The sequence below is a fragment of the Hippoglossus stenolepis genome, chromosome 22 (genome assembly GCF_022539355.2).
Source record: "Hippoglossus stenolepis isolate QCI-W04-F060 chromosome 22, HSTE1.2, whole genome shotgun sequence".
NCBI lineage: Eukaryota > Metazoa > Chordata > Actinopteri > Pleuronectiformes > Pleuronectidae > Hippoglossus > Hippoglossus stenolepis.
Window position 1 is genome coordinate 3,874,704 of NC_061504.1, and position 13,452 is coordinate 3,888,155.

The 13,452-nt window shown below is 43.1% G+C and overlaps 1 protein-coding gene and 1 non-coding gene across 2 annotated transcripts; one reads left to right on the forward strand and one right to left on the reverse strand.

Moving 5' to 3' along the window:
* Positions 1 to 372: 372 nt before the first annotated feature.
* Positions 373 to 455, reverse strand: trnal-cag. The gene has a single exon. It is a non-coding gene; the product is annotated as a tRNA-Leu (tRNA).
* A 1,095-nt stretch (positions 456 to 1,550) lies between these two features.
* On the forward strand, positions 1,551 to 11,890 carry mapk11 (mitogen-activated protein kinase 11). The gene is made up of 12 exons (XM_035147417.2): positions 1,551 to 1,872; positions 7,580 to 7,709; positions 7,816 to 7,874; positions 8,091 to 8,202; positions 8,978 to 9,007; positions 9,224 to 9,271; positions 9,364 to 9,478; positions 9,570 to 9,641; positions 9,948 to 10,027; positions 10,267 to 10,345; positions 10,527 to 10,700; positions 11,727 to 11,890. The coding sequence occupies exons 1-12, from the start codon at positions 1,760 to 1,762 to the stop codon at positions 11,798 to 11,800; spliced, it is 1,086 nt and encodes a 361-aa protein (XP_035003308.1). The 5' UTR covers positions 1,551 to 1,759; the 3' UTR covers positions 11,801 to 11,890.
* Positions 11,891 to 13,452: the final 1,562 nt, after the last annotated feature.

A 13,452-nucleotide genomic window follows, 5' to 3' on the forward strand; every position in this document is an offset into this window, starting at 1 on the left:
AGCTCCAGTGAGCTCTCCTGAAACAATAGAGACTAAACAAGGCTACATTCAATTTCATAAAGGTAAAAGATGTAAGACAGAGTTAAATTCCAACTGTGTTCACTAAACTAAATCATAAACGTGTGTGGAAAAAAATAATAATTAATAATAATTAAATAAGAAATAGTTAATCATATACAGCGTATCTTCAACAGAATAATTAAGCCTTAAAGTTCAGTGTGTAAGAGGGTTAGGTTACCCTTACCCTAACCCTAAAATGTTAAAACTTGGTAATAATCTCTCTCAATGAGCTTTAATGTAACAACACAACAGACGTTTACATAGAAACAGACGCCACACAGTCACAGTAAATCTATGAAAATAAAAAAGGTATGTCAGAAGTGGGATTCGAACCCACGCCTCCAGAGGAGACTGCGACCTGAACGCAGCGCCTTAGACCGCTCGGCCATCCTGACTGTGAGTCAATGAGAAAAGGTTATTCAACTAAGTCTTTCATACTAATACAGAATCTGACTACACTACTTTTCACTTAGTTTTTTAAACATCAACTTTATTTATAACCCGTGGAAGGTCAGGCAGACTCAGTTGTGACGATGAAATTCGAAAGAGAATATTCTATGAATATCTTTTGGATTTGGAGCTCATCCAATTATGTGTTGGATCATGGCTCTCTCCCCACCCTCTGCGGGTGGTTTGGTGAAGAACCCGACACCTGTGATTGGTTCATTTGAAGTGGTTAGTGCCTCTGGATTGGACCAGTGGATGAGGGAAGACTATTTAAACCCCAGCTGAAAACAATCCTCTACTCAAGGACATCAGATCAAGAATGAGGTGTGGACACACTGGGCTGACGAGCACATTATACAGCATGAAATACATCATGAAATACATCATGAAATACATCATGAAGAAACATGGCGAAAAGGTGAAATAGGCTCTATTGTCATTATGGGAATATTGCCCCTGTTAAATATTAATCAAAATATCCTGAAGAGGGGACAATGAATTTCCATCAGGATGACCTCCACTATCTGATCTCCCAGAGCTCAAGAGTGACACTGAACTGCAGATCAGTGAAAACGATTTTCAGCAAGGTATTAAGAATTCAAAACAGGGTTTGATGTGTATTTAACAGTAACAGCGAAATAAAGTCAGCAAAAAGTTAAATGTACATGTGAATGCTCATTGTACCACTTGTGGCAGCAGAGGGCGCTGTTGCCCAGCAACAAGTTACTTGGTGCTGCTTTAATTTAACCTGAGGGAGTTAGTTTGTGTACGACTAGCTCACTTTTACATATCACCAACTGTATATTATTATATTACATCATGTTATTTTGTTATATTACATTACATTATATGATATCACACTACATTATATTATAGTATATTCTTTTATATTACGTTACATTACATTATATTGTGTTATATTATTAATAATGATTGCTATTTTTGACAGTGTAGGGGTGACGGGGTTATGACCAGAGAAAGAGGGGGGGTAGTGATAGAGAGGGAGAGAGAGAGAGGCTGGGGGGAGTGATAGAGAGCGAGCGAGGGAGAGAGAGAGAGAGGCAGGCTGTGAGTGGCTGGTCGGTGTGAGCAGCAGCAGCAGCAGCAGCAGCTCGCATGTGTGAACAGACGGCGGCCCGAGCCTCCTCCTCCGGTCTCATCTCCCGTTTCTTTTCTTTTCCTCCCTTCATTTCCATCCAGCGTCTCTTCTCCTGCTCGCTCCCCCCTGCTCCCCTGCAGACGGCCCGGAGAAATGTCCGCCAGACCGGGCTTTTACCGGCAGGAGCTCAACAAGACCGTGTGGGAGGTTCCGGAGCGATACCAGAACCTGACGCCGGTGGGCTCCGGAGCCTATGGATCCGTGTGGTGAGTGAGTGTGTGTGTGTGTGCGTGTGTGTATGTGCGCGCGCGCGCGCAGGGGCGAGGCTGCAACATTTACTGAAAACTGCCGATGATGCATCAGCACGGACATGTCAGGATGACCAGGCTGCCTGTGGGAACTGATGATGGGTTTATTGTTGTCATTGTTGTTATTACTGGTGTATTATCAAGCTATTAACACAGCTACGGTGTCAATAATTGATGGTAAACATGAAATGATAGTATTGATTCTATCATTTCCATGTTTTAATATGCATGCAGATGAATATACAATTTCTGTATGCATGCTATTGTCAGACATAGAAAAACAGAAGCTCAGCCACAGCTCAGTCTGCTGCTCATACATTGGTAGCAGGGGGATTATAGACTGAAACAGTGTAAGTACTGGAATTTCCCAAATACACCCCCTCACACACACTCTTGACTCTACACCCATCTCAAAATAGCAAGTGACTCTGCAGGGGCTATGTCTACTGGGACTCTACAGATGCCTGCCACATCTGGAGAGGGAAAACCCATCCAGGCACAGCTGCTCTCAGTAGAGATCATAATGCAAGTCTGCAGCATATAGGCGAATGCATCATCATCATCATCATAACTCCTTAAAATGCGTCCCACAGTCTGGATATTTATTCAATCGACCTTACAACATGCAAAATGCTTTAATTCTGGACCAGTAGATGTGAGATGGTGGAATCCCGTTGCCATGGCGATGGCAAGCACCTCCAGGAGTCAATAATAGTTAAGTTGTTATTGCAGGCTGAGGGAATGAATAGAAGACTGTTTAGTGTTTTCATGTGACTGATCCCAGAGGAATAATCACAAATTTGATGTTGAAGCTGCTCCATGTAACCTTGCACCTCCAGATCTTCTTACACAAAGCTTATATAAAAGAAAGTTCTCTGCAGTGATCTGCCGTCCCGCTGAAATGACACCTTTTTAAAGCTGATCTAATCCCCTGCACTTTAAACCCAGCCTCAAGCCCTTTTCACACCTCCTGAAAGTCCCGACCAAGGTTCATGTCTTTGTTACGTTGTTTACATTGGATCAGGTTTGTCTCGGTTTCACTTTGCAATGTAGGGAGCAAACTAAAGACTTCTGTATGACATAAGTGCATCCTGTCATCCTCACCTACATGGGCTGCGTCTACCTGTACCTGACATTTAATTGTTTGTAGTCGGGTGTGCGTCTGATGGCGGTGTGTTGTCCATTGGGTGGGTAGTAATTCTTCAGTTTGAATGGAGACTAACGTGATCTTTATCATTCAGATCACCTCTTTTCGGGCCTGTCACATTTTGTCTGGCCCGCGCCTTCAGACATTTCACAGGATTGCTTGCAGTCTTCACCTCCGACGACATTATATCTGAACAACGAGGACGTTCATCATACTGTTGGCAATAATATAATGATACTACAGGTGCAATGGACTTAAAGAAATGAACTCGCTCATTCATTTTCTCCATTCAAACAGAAAATCCAGAAAAATGACCCACCTAACTGACAAACTGCCTTTAGACACACACCCAACCACAAACCAATCAATGTCAAGTATTAATTGCCCACGTAGGTGATGATGACAGGACGTGCACGTCATGCAGAATTATTTAATCCGCACCCTAAATTACAACGTGAAACTAAAACTAACCAGATCAAATGAAAACAATGTAACAAAGACACAATCATTCAGGTGTGAAAAGTAAGAAAGTCCCGACCAAACCAGTTAGGTGAGAAAGTCTCAAGCACATGTTCACCCGTGAGCCGTCATTCTCTGTCTGTGCTTTGTCTGCACAGGAGAGTAATAGTCCACTTTTAATTTGAGCTACTCGGCTGAATTTACTGCTTCTCATCCTCACTTTGTCAGACAGGTTTTGTGTCTCTCTTATCCCTGAGATATCATCAAGCATTGTGTCAGATCACACACTTACATGCTCGTCAGAAACAATGGTTTGAAGCTCATGTTCTGGCCTGTTTATCTCCACCACTCAAGGAGGTTTAATCTGCTGACTTCTTGTCAAGATGTTGATTAAGATACTTTCTGAATTAGCAGGAGATGAGATGTGCTTCTCTGCCGGAGCTCCAATTGATGATTGAGGCTCCCACACGAGTATTTTGTGTATATAAACATCGAGCTTATATTGCAGCTTTAATGAGCTCTGCTCAGAATAGCACAGAGAGCGAAAATGAAAAGAGCTGGATCACGACTTTGCTCTCAGCTGATTCAAGATTATGTGCACACGGAGAACAGTAGTATTTTCAAAGCATCCATTCGTTGTTACGTGAAGCTTGTCTTTGCCAAGAGAAACGAGCTCCATGGCATTAACAGTCATTACTTGTAATCAACCAATTATCCATTACTCTTATTTGAAGTGATTATTCACTGGCTTAAGCTGAGTGCGGCTTCTCTGTTTGTAATGAAGTCTCAGTTGCAACACACAGTATTTAGGCTCAGGGTTGTACCTCATCTCTCTTTCTGTGATCCATTATTTTGATTGATCGGTAAGAAAGTACAAAAGTCAACACGGTATAACTATTTACACCAGGGAATGTAAGTTCATGAAATCATGAAGCAAAATACAGACCTCCTTAGTTTTAAGACAATTATTCTACAATGTTCCAGGAAGTGATTTAAGGAAAATACAATGTTTTTAAAACCAGAGAGGCCGATCATTTATATATGATTCAATAATAATATTTCAATATATCAAATTAATTCCACTGGCTTGGTTTGTTTGGACTAACGAGAGGAATAAGAAACAGCAGACGAAGATAGTATAGTATTTCTCAGGGCATCATAGCTATAAACATCTCATAATAATGACTGCTGGCACTGGTGAAATGCCTATAGTTCCTAGAACTCTTTTTTAAAATTATACTCACAGACAAAAGGCATTCCTCCACACAGCACCGAGCACTGCCCTGCATTGTTAATGTTGATCTCAAGCCATTGTCACTGACTTTCTCATGACGAGACTCAGTTAGTAAATGGCTGGGGGGGATGGGGGTGCAGAGTATGACATCTGTATGTGTGTGTTTCTCGGGATGGGGGTTCATCTCGTATAGGCCACCTCTTGAGATGTGCAGCAAACCACCTCTCATCTTTTATCTCAAATGGCTACTTGTTCTCTCAGCGAACCCTCTTGAGACTGCAAGCCTGAGGTCAAGGATCCGGCCGGCTCCTATGATCCATTATAGCTAGAGCTGGAGAACTTATACCCGCCTCACCCGCGGGAGAGGGGGAGCCGAAAGATATGGACACAGAGTTTAGCAAGAGGACGGGACAGTAGGTGTAAGAGCGGAAATTAAGGAGCGACGGTGGAAAGAGTTCAGACATGCAAACCACAGACACAAGAGATCATAAATATAAAGCCTGTTTAATAATTTAGCAGACAGTGCCTCTGGAATTTTGATAAGTCATGAGACAAAAGGTTTGGCAGACAGAACCCTGTCAGTTCTCTTGACTAATCCAGATTCCTTGTCACGTCAAACCCATTGAATATTCCCTTTTCTGCTTCTGTGTCCTCAGACAGAAACTGGGCCACTTTTGGTTCCAGTCGAGACTGAACATCAGCGGAGGATATGCACTAAGCTGCTTTCATCTCGTGTCTGCGTGTATAACAGCTGCTCACTTATGCAGAAATGGATTTGCCAAATTGCGAGTATCTGCTTCGTTTTCTCCTGTCAAACATGTTAAGTCGCTGCTTGTCAGATTGTGGATTGGAAATTGATAAATTGGCCATTAAACGAGATTGGGCTTCTGATTGGTTGCTGAAGGTGATTGGATGGATGGACGCGCATTTGACAGCAGCGCAGCTCAACAGAAACAAATGCATGTGGGCTATAAAAACTGTCAGTCATTTTGTGGAGCACTGAAACTTATCGATTAGTCAACATTAGTCAACAGACTGGTTTATTCAAGTCATTTTTTTAAAGCAAAATTTAAAAATCGTATTGACTTGAGTAAGATTGTGCAAAAACTAGGCGACACATTACGAAACTTGTTGGAAGGATGTAGTACGGGTCAGGAAAGAACTCATTATAAGGCTTGTTTTAATTTAAGGGGACTGTTGGGCCTTTGCAGAGGTATAAGCGCTATACTGGGTCCAGTTGTGGTCACTGGTTGCAGCTCAAATCCTATAGAAAAAGCTTATTGGCGTATTTCAATACAAATTTGGGCTGCCAGGTTAAAGAGCTGCTGGTTGTCATTTAGTATAAATATACAAATATGCTACTGTATGTAAATAACTATCAAGGTCAGAAAATCGACATAAAAGCTGTTGTCATTCGTGGATAAACTGTGAATCATTAGAGTGGGAATGTAAGAAAATACAGAGACAAAAGAAATCAATGCCTTGGCTGAGCTGTGTGTGCTGAGAGCCGCGCAGTCAGACCCATGTATGGAAGATGGCAGGGAGGAAGGTATGTGCGAGGCCTGTTTGATGTCAGCGACAGAGGAAGCTGGCTGCTGTCCTGGCCGAAGCCCTGCGGGGACATCCGGACTGGAGGCAGAGGGATTTCAGAGCCACATGGATACACTCAAGTGCTGCTAGAGTGTAGTTTACTCAAGCATGTGAGCAGTGCAGGTCACCATGAAACGACACAGTCATCTTTACTATGGCTCTCATGCTCTCGAAGCAAACGGGAGCCATTTGGCTGAATTGCACCGACAGCTGCACACTTCAGGTCCAGTCTTCTGCTTCAGATTTATCTGCAAAGAGGTCTCACAGGTCAGATTGTGGTTTCGCCTCATTACTGAGAAATTCCTCCAATGAACAGCACGCATTCATAAGAAGTTCAAGTGTAAGCAAGAGGGGATTTTCCTTTTAAGGTGACAAGAAATCCATAGCATTATATTCTAATAATAGTGTTTTAAACCACATAGTGACACATTTCTAAATGTTTTCACTGTTCATTTAAAAGTCCACTTCAGTGTTTCACTTCTTGCTTCATGTTCTGTTCCTGCTGTTCTCCACGACGTTTCTCAATTCTCACACATGTTTCCTTCCTGTTTGTCTGCTCCGCTCTCTGATGGCTGTAGTATTATTAGTGCTTCTGCATGTAAGGGCTGAAAAGACGCCAGCGCCACAAAGGCAGCGGCATCATTTACATTTCAAAAAGAGGCAGATGAAATGAACTGGGGCCCTTTTAACAATATCAGACATCCTCACGTCTCTCGTTCCACCACATCCTCTTTCACTCTCTCTCTCTGCAGCTCTTTCTTTGTCCCTCTCTCCTCTCGCAAACATTTATCACCAGCTGACATCATGTTTGAAGCACTAGATTGATTCTTGTTTTGGGGAGATGTGGTGACTCTCTATTTTGGTGAGAGTTAGATAGAGAAGATAAGATAAACAAGTAAATTGGTGGTTGGAGCCAGCAACCAATTAGCTCTCTTCTAAAGTACCAAAATTCTCTGACTAAAAAACTCTTAAGTTCATCTAAACCCTGCCTTCCCCATGTTAGTGGATGGGACATGGGACAAACTAAAAAGTCAGTTACGTTACATTAAATCCATTTAAGTGTCGCATGTTCTGGAACACAAGCAATATGATTTTCATAAAAAAAGAATAACCTCACCTTTGGAAAGTTACTACCATAATGTCAGTGGATACAGTCAGTAATAATTCATGTGTGTTGATGTACACTCAGACAAGTTTTTAATATTTATTTCTCTCTGCTCTCTCCCTCTCTCCAGTTCGGCCTATGATGTGGTCTTAAGGCAGAAGGTTGCGGTGAAGAAACTGTCCCGGCCGTTTCAGTCTCTGATCCACAGCCGCCGCTCATACCGGGAACTCAGGCTGCTCAAGCACATGAAACACGAGAATGTTAGTGCTCCTTATAAAAATACCCCGAGATAGACGGACACAGTTCTCTGCGTGGTTCCACTCTGCTATTGATCCGCTGTGTTTGTCTCTGTCTCTGTCTCTGCAGGTAATCGGGCTGCTGGACGTCTTCACACCTGCAGCAACATTAGAAGACTTCAATGAGCTGTAAGTCTTATTCACCACTAGAAGCTACACAACTGTCCACTTTCCACCAGAAATGCAGTGACTGTGTTGTTGAAGGGCACGGTGATGGTGATGGAGGCGATTCCTGGGGAATTGTAGGATGGTAGAGATGTCTGACAGTTGCCATGGCAATGCACATGTTCTCTCCTCTAACTGAACACCCCCCCCCCATATACTCACACTCTCTCCTTCTCCCAGCTACCTGGTGACTAATCTGATGGGCGCCGACCTCAATAACATCGTTAAATTTCAGCGGCTGTCAGACGAGCACGTGCAGTTCTTAATTTATCAGCTCCTCCGCGGCCTGAAGGTAATCGACTGCTTCATGATACATGTGCTGTATGTCATACTAAATGTAACGTAGTATCCAGTTAGTATGCAGATGGTACACCGACAGGTTCCCAGTTGTTTTTGTTGGATTTACCTCGACAGCCCTATCAGATATTCTTTTCATAAACATCACCATAATGAACCAGACGCATTCATTTGAACTCAATTTAAACTTGAACTTGATTCAAACCGATTGCATATTGATTATGGTGTTACAGGGATTTTTCATATAATTAAGTTGTCAGTGTTTAGGAAAATGTTTTGCTTAAAAAACTTAGAAAACCCTACTCTACTCTCTTCTCTAGGTTTCTCTTGTAAATTAAAATCTTGGTTACTCTCGTAATATTGCGACATTATTCCAGAAATCTCTGAATTTGTTTTCTTCAATATGGCCCTAATATTTTTCCATTTATCTCTCGTCCCCTGGCAACATAAACATTTGGGTACAAGACCCCCTGAGGGGAATCACTGTAGTGTCCCGTGCTTGGTGTGAATGCAGCCTGTCAGCAATCTGTCTGTCAGAATTTAGAAACCAGACTCTCTGCTGCACAAATAAAATATGCATCCTGTTATTCTTTGTAAATAAGCATCAGTCTAGCGGCGCTGACTGGCTGCTCTGTCCTCCTGGGACAGGGACAAAAGCAGTCTTCCCTTAGGCAGGAGCTAATATGGTGAACTGGACCATTGATGCCTGTCTCCCCTTATGTCCTCTTTCCCCCCTGTCCTCCTGCCCCACCCGCCTGCCTGTCGAACAGTACATCCATTCAGCGGGATTGATCCACAGAGTGAGTGCCTCCCTCTTTTCTCTTCCTGTCATTCCATCTAGCCTGAGAGATTGTTGCAGTGTTTACCTGATTTTAAAATAAAGAATAAATCTCTTCTAGCCTTCTAACGTGCAGCTTCCTCTGTACATGAATCTTTCAGCTACACACTGGTTAGACTACATCTTTATTCTAATCATGCTTCGCTCCTCCTTTGTCTGATTTACAATCTTTTTTCAGGACCTCAAGCCAAGTAATGTGGCAGTAAATGAGGACTGCGAGCTGCGGGTAGGACTGACCTTCAGTTGAAATGTACAAACCTTTCACTCACCCCCACAGTGCGATCCCCATCCCTTAAACAATATGCACCTGTTCTACAGATTCTGGATTTTGGATTGGCCAGACAGACGGATGACGAGATGACAGGGTACGTAGCGACTCGCTGGTATCGAGCGCCGGAGATCATGCTGAACTGGATGCACTACAATCAGAATGGTAAGATCCCATCAAGCCCAGTCTCTTAAATATTTAAAGACACAAATGATAGACCAGCAGAATGATTCAACCTCTGGTGTTTCTGTTCCAGTTGATATTTGGTCAGTGGGCTGCATCATGGGGGAGCTCCTGAAGGGAAAAGTCCTTTTTCCTGGCACTGACTGTATCCTTTATCGGCACGGTGTAGCCTCAACCTTCTTTAAAAGCCCCGTGGATGCAGATTTCTCTTGGATTTGCATCACAATCCCAGGCCATTCTGAAGGGGAGGTGCATCAACGGAGAGAACCGGGGGATGAATAGAGCCGGTCACAGAGGGCTGAGTTATCTAGGCTTCGTGTGTTTTGGTCCTTGAGCCGTTTGAAGAAGACTGGTTGACTTATATGGATAAAATACCACGATGAGCCAGATGTTGTAGCTCGATGACTTCTTACAAAATCTTGATGACCCTTGACCCCCCCCCTTCTCTTAGATATTGACCAGCTGAAGCGAATCATGGAGGTGGTCGGGACTCCGACACCTGACCTGTTAAAGAAGATCTGCTCCGAACACGTAAGGGAGGGCAGAATGAAACGAAGGGTGACTGGGAACACTGGTAAAACAAGAGCGTGAAGAAGAAGCATTGAACAAAGACTGTAATCGTCCTCCACAGATGAAAGCAGCCTGCTCAGATTAGTCGGTCACTCCTCTGACATGGCTGTTGATTAAATAGTCAATATGTGTGAGTGTTGGGCTGATTGATCGCTGACATCAGATGATGCACACTGTCATTGTCTGGTCTCTATTTGCAGGCGCAGAAGTACATCCAGTCTCTGCCCTTCATGCCCCAGCAGGACCTGGAAAAGATCTTTAGAGGAGCAAATCCACTAGGTGGGTGCTGCTCCACGGATTGGATTATCTACCTCTTAAATCCAATTGCAAGGCTTATTACAGAGGCTATTAAAGCTCAAGTTGCTCACTCCATATTATACATAAGGAATTTAGTTAGACAGGTTTGGATTTATCCTCAGCCCCCTGTCACCAGTCTGCCCTGTGTCTGTCTCTCTGTTAGCTGTCGATCTACTGAAGCGTATGCTGGTTCTGGACTGTGACGGGAGGATCTCGGCCAGTGAGGCTCTGTCACACCCGTACTTCTCCCAGTACCACGATCCAGACGACGAGCCGGAGGCGCCGCTTTACGATCAAACGCTGGAGAGCAAAGACCAAACTCTAGAAGAATGGAAAGGTAACGTTTTGATTTGGAAGTCACACAACAGATCAGAGGTTACCAATAAGCAGAAATCTCGACCCGGACCTATAACCAATAAATCATTGAGAAATGTCAAGTTTTGCATCTCTACGATTTTCTAAAATCAAGCACTTTGTTTTAAGATGCAAACTTTTAAAAAGCCTTTCTTTTAATGTATTTAATTTTTGAGAAAAGACTTGTTTATAAAACTGACAATATTGTTAAATTATTATTGCATTATACTTAACAGTCAGTTGTTGTCTACACACAGACACTGATACATGTAATATTTCAACTGAATCTTATCTAAACTAAATAGATATTACGATGTTCTGCACCTTTACCTGAGGCAATTATCTCTATCTGGAGGAGATGGTTTAAAATAACCTTTGATTGTAAAACAAAGCAGATATTTCCACTGTTTTGTCCTAGAAGACAAAATTTAAACCATGATGGGATTGGGGCATATTCACTGTATTTTCAAATGAGCAGCTGTTGTCTATGTCTTTCGATTCAATGCTCTCACTTCCTTTCACAGACATTTGTGGTGGGGGCAGAGTTAAATTTTGAAAGGAAGAAGTTGCACAAGCTCGACGCCACTGAGCTGAAATGAACTTGAAGCTGCAGAGCGCTTCACCTCAGGGATTTTGCAATGTTGAGTTTTAAGCTTGGAATGCTGACTTTACCACCAGTGCAATATGGGGTTTAAAATATTCAGCAATGTCCTTTGCAACATCATGATTATGATTCACTTCAGCAGGGAGTCTTATGGTTTGTTTAATGCCCCAGAGGTGATGTGAGTCATGGTGGGTAGTTTTGCATCTTAATTTTGAGTTTCACTGATACTCTAGTATGCCATGCACTGAATAAAATTTGCACCAGAAATATATTGGTATTCACATTAAAGTACCCTGCATTTTTTAGGACAAAAGTGCATGGTAATACTTTTGCAATTAAAATTGAATATTTCTATCTGCTCTCGTTGCTAATTTCACCTTGATTCTTTCACGTGCACGTGTGTAGAGTTGGTTTTCGAAGAGGTGAGCAGCTTCAAAGCATCCGGCAACAAAACTGACAGCCTTCAGGTGGAGCAGTAAGCCTCCTCCTGCTCTGCCTCTACCTGGAGAGGGAGCCGTGTACTCAGTGGGTGAGAGAAGAAGGACTGTGGCAAAGAAACCTCCCTCCCCGCCTGCTCAGCTTGACTGTGTTTGATTGCCCGTCATGAGTGTGTTTGAGCAGCGGGGAAGGACAGTCTTCACAGGATCAGACGCACACATTACAATTCACCGGAAGGATCTCTTCAGTGCAGAAAGTTGACTTCTCTTATGTTTCCACTCGGCGATGGCAAAAGGAGGAACAGTTCGACTGGACAACGTCGGGGACCACAGAGGACGCAAGGGTTCATACGAGGGAGTAACTTTAAGGAACTGAACTGTGTTTACAAACCGGATCTATGGACGGGGAAAAAAAAACGCACACTAGGATTTCCAAAGCAAAGACAAAAAAAAACACCCTCCAGTCCCATGTCATGACAACTAGATGTATGAAATCCATGTTTAAACGCTTTCAGCAGTGTCACGTCATATCACTGAACAGCTTCAGCCTGCATACTACTGCATGATTTATGTGCATTTTATTATTACAGAATATTACCGGTACTGTACTATAACCATTAAGACTGTGTATTGCATCTGCTACACTGGTATGAAACCAGTATGAGGGTCAGAGAGAGGCATTACCAGGAAGGTGTCCAACTTTCAACTCTTATCATTTCAACACGGTCAAAGACGCAAAAGCAAACCAAACGCTGCTTCTCTCCCTCAGATGACACTCATCCTCTCCCGCTCACAGACTAGTAAACACCAACTGTGCTATTAATTAGCAAGGTCATCGATATATATGCCAAAGCTGGAACGGAGTGGCTGTTGCTGCAGGTCTGTGTTTACAGTGTGACCTCGCCTCTCTCGTGTACAGATCTCTGATCACTTGTCGGGGCTGAGGCGCCGTGCCGTCAGGTTTCCATCGTTCTCCGCCGTGTCTTTCACAGCCATGGGTTGAGTTTACAGTAATAACGATTACAGGCCTTTTGTAAACTGTGGGAAACAGTGTCCAGAATGTGTGTAGCAGAGCTGGATAAAGATATATATATCGTACCAAACTTCTAGCTCCGTCCAAGAAATGACTTAACAACTGCTCTGACTGAGGATTCGCCGCATAAAGCAGCCAGGGAGCTCATTAGTGATGCTTCATGTCTCCTCGGCTTCCTTTCAGATTTCACGATGCCCGAGTATTATGCAGATTGTACACATCCATTATTGACCATCGTATTAAAGCATCTGGGTGTGTTCTTTATCTCACTTGTGGGCATTTCCATGTAGCTGCAGCTCATTGCTCGTTGCAACATTGACATTTGTGCAAGCAGCTTGCGGTCAATGCGTATCCAGAGTATTATTATAACTGGCCGACTTCCCCACTGACGCTGAGTCATTCATGTTGCGGCAGACTGGAGTTTTAGTTCTACAAACGTTTTGCTGAGGTAGAAATAATCTGGTTAAATGTTAAACCACACAGCACAGTGCCAATGAACCAAAGGCTTTGTAGCAAAACAGTGAAGGTCGGTAAAAAGAAAAGAAAATTCTAACCCCAACTTTTCTCCATTAAAGTTAAATGCATCAAACTACATGCTGTAATCTAACTGTCAGCTCCTATTTAGAGCAGCACCCCAATGGCTTACTAAGCACGGAAGATA

What these genes read in the sequence shown, in the direction of transcription:
- mapk11 (XM_035147417.2), top strand. Translation starts at nt 1,760, where the DNA reads ATGTCCGCCAGACCGGGCTTTTACCGGCAGGAGCTCAACAAGACCGTG. An exon ending in GGAGCCTATGGATCCGTGTG is followed by an intron (nt 1,873 to 7,579) that starts GTGAGTGAGTGT and finishes CCCTCTCTCCAG; the next exon opens with TTCGGCCTATGATGTGGTCT. An exon ending in TAGAGGAGCAAATCCACTAG is followed by an intron (nt 10,346 to 10,526) that starts GTGGGTGCTGCT and finishes TCTCTCTGTTAG; the next exon opens with CTGTCGATCTACTGAAGCGT.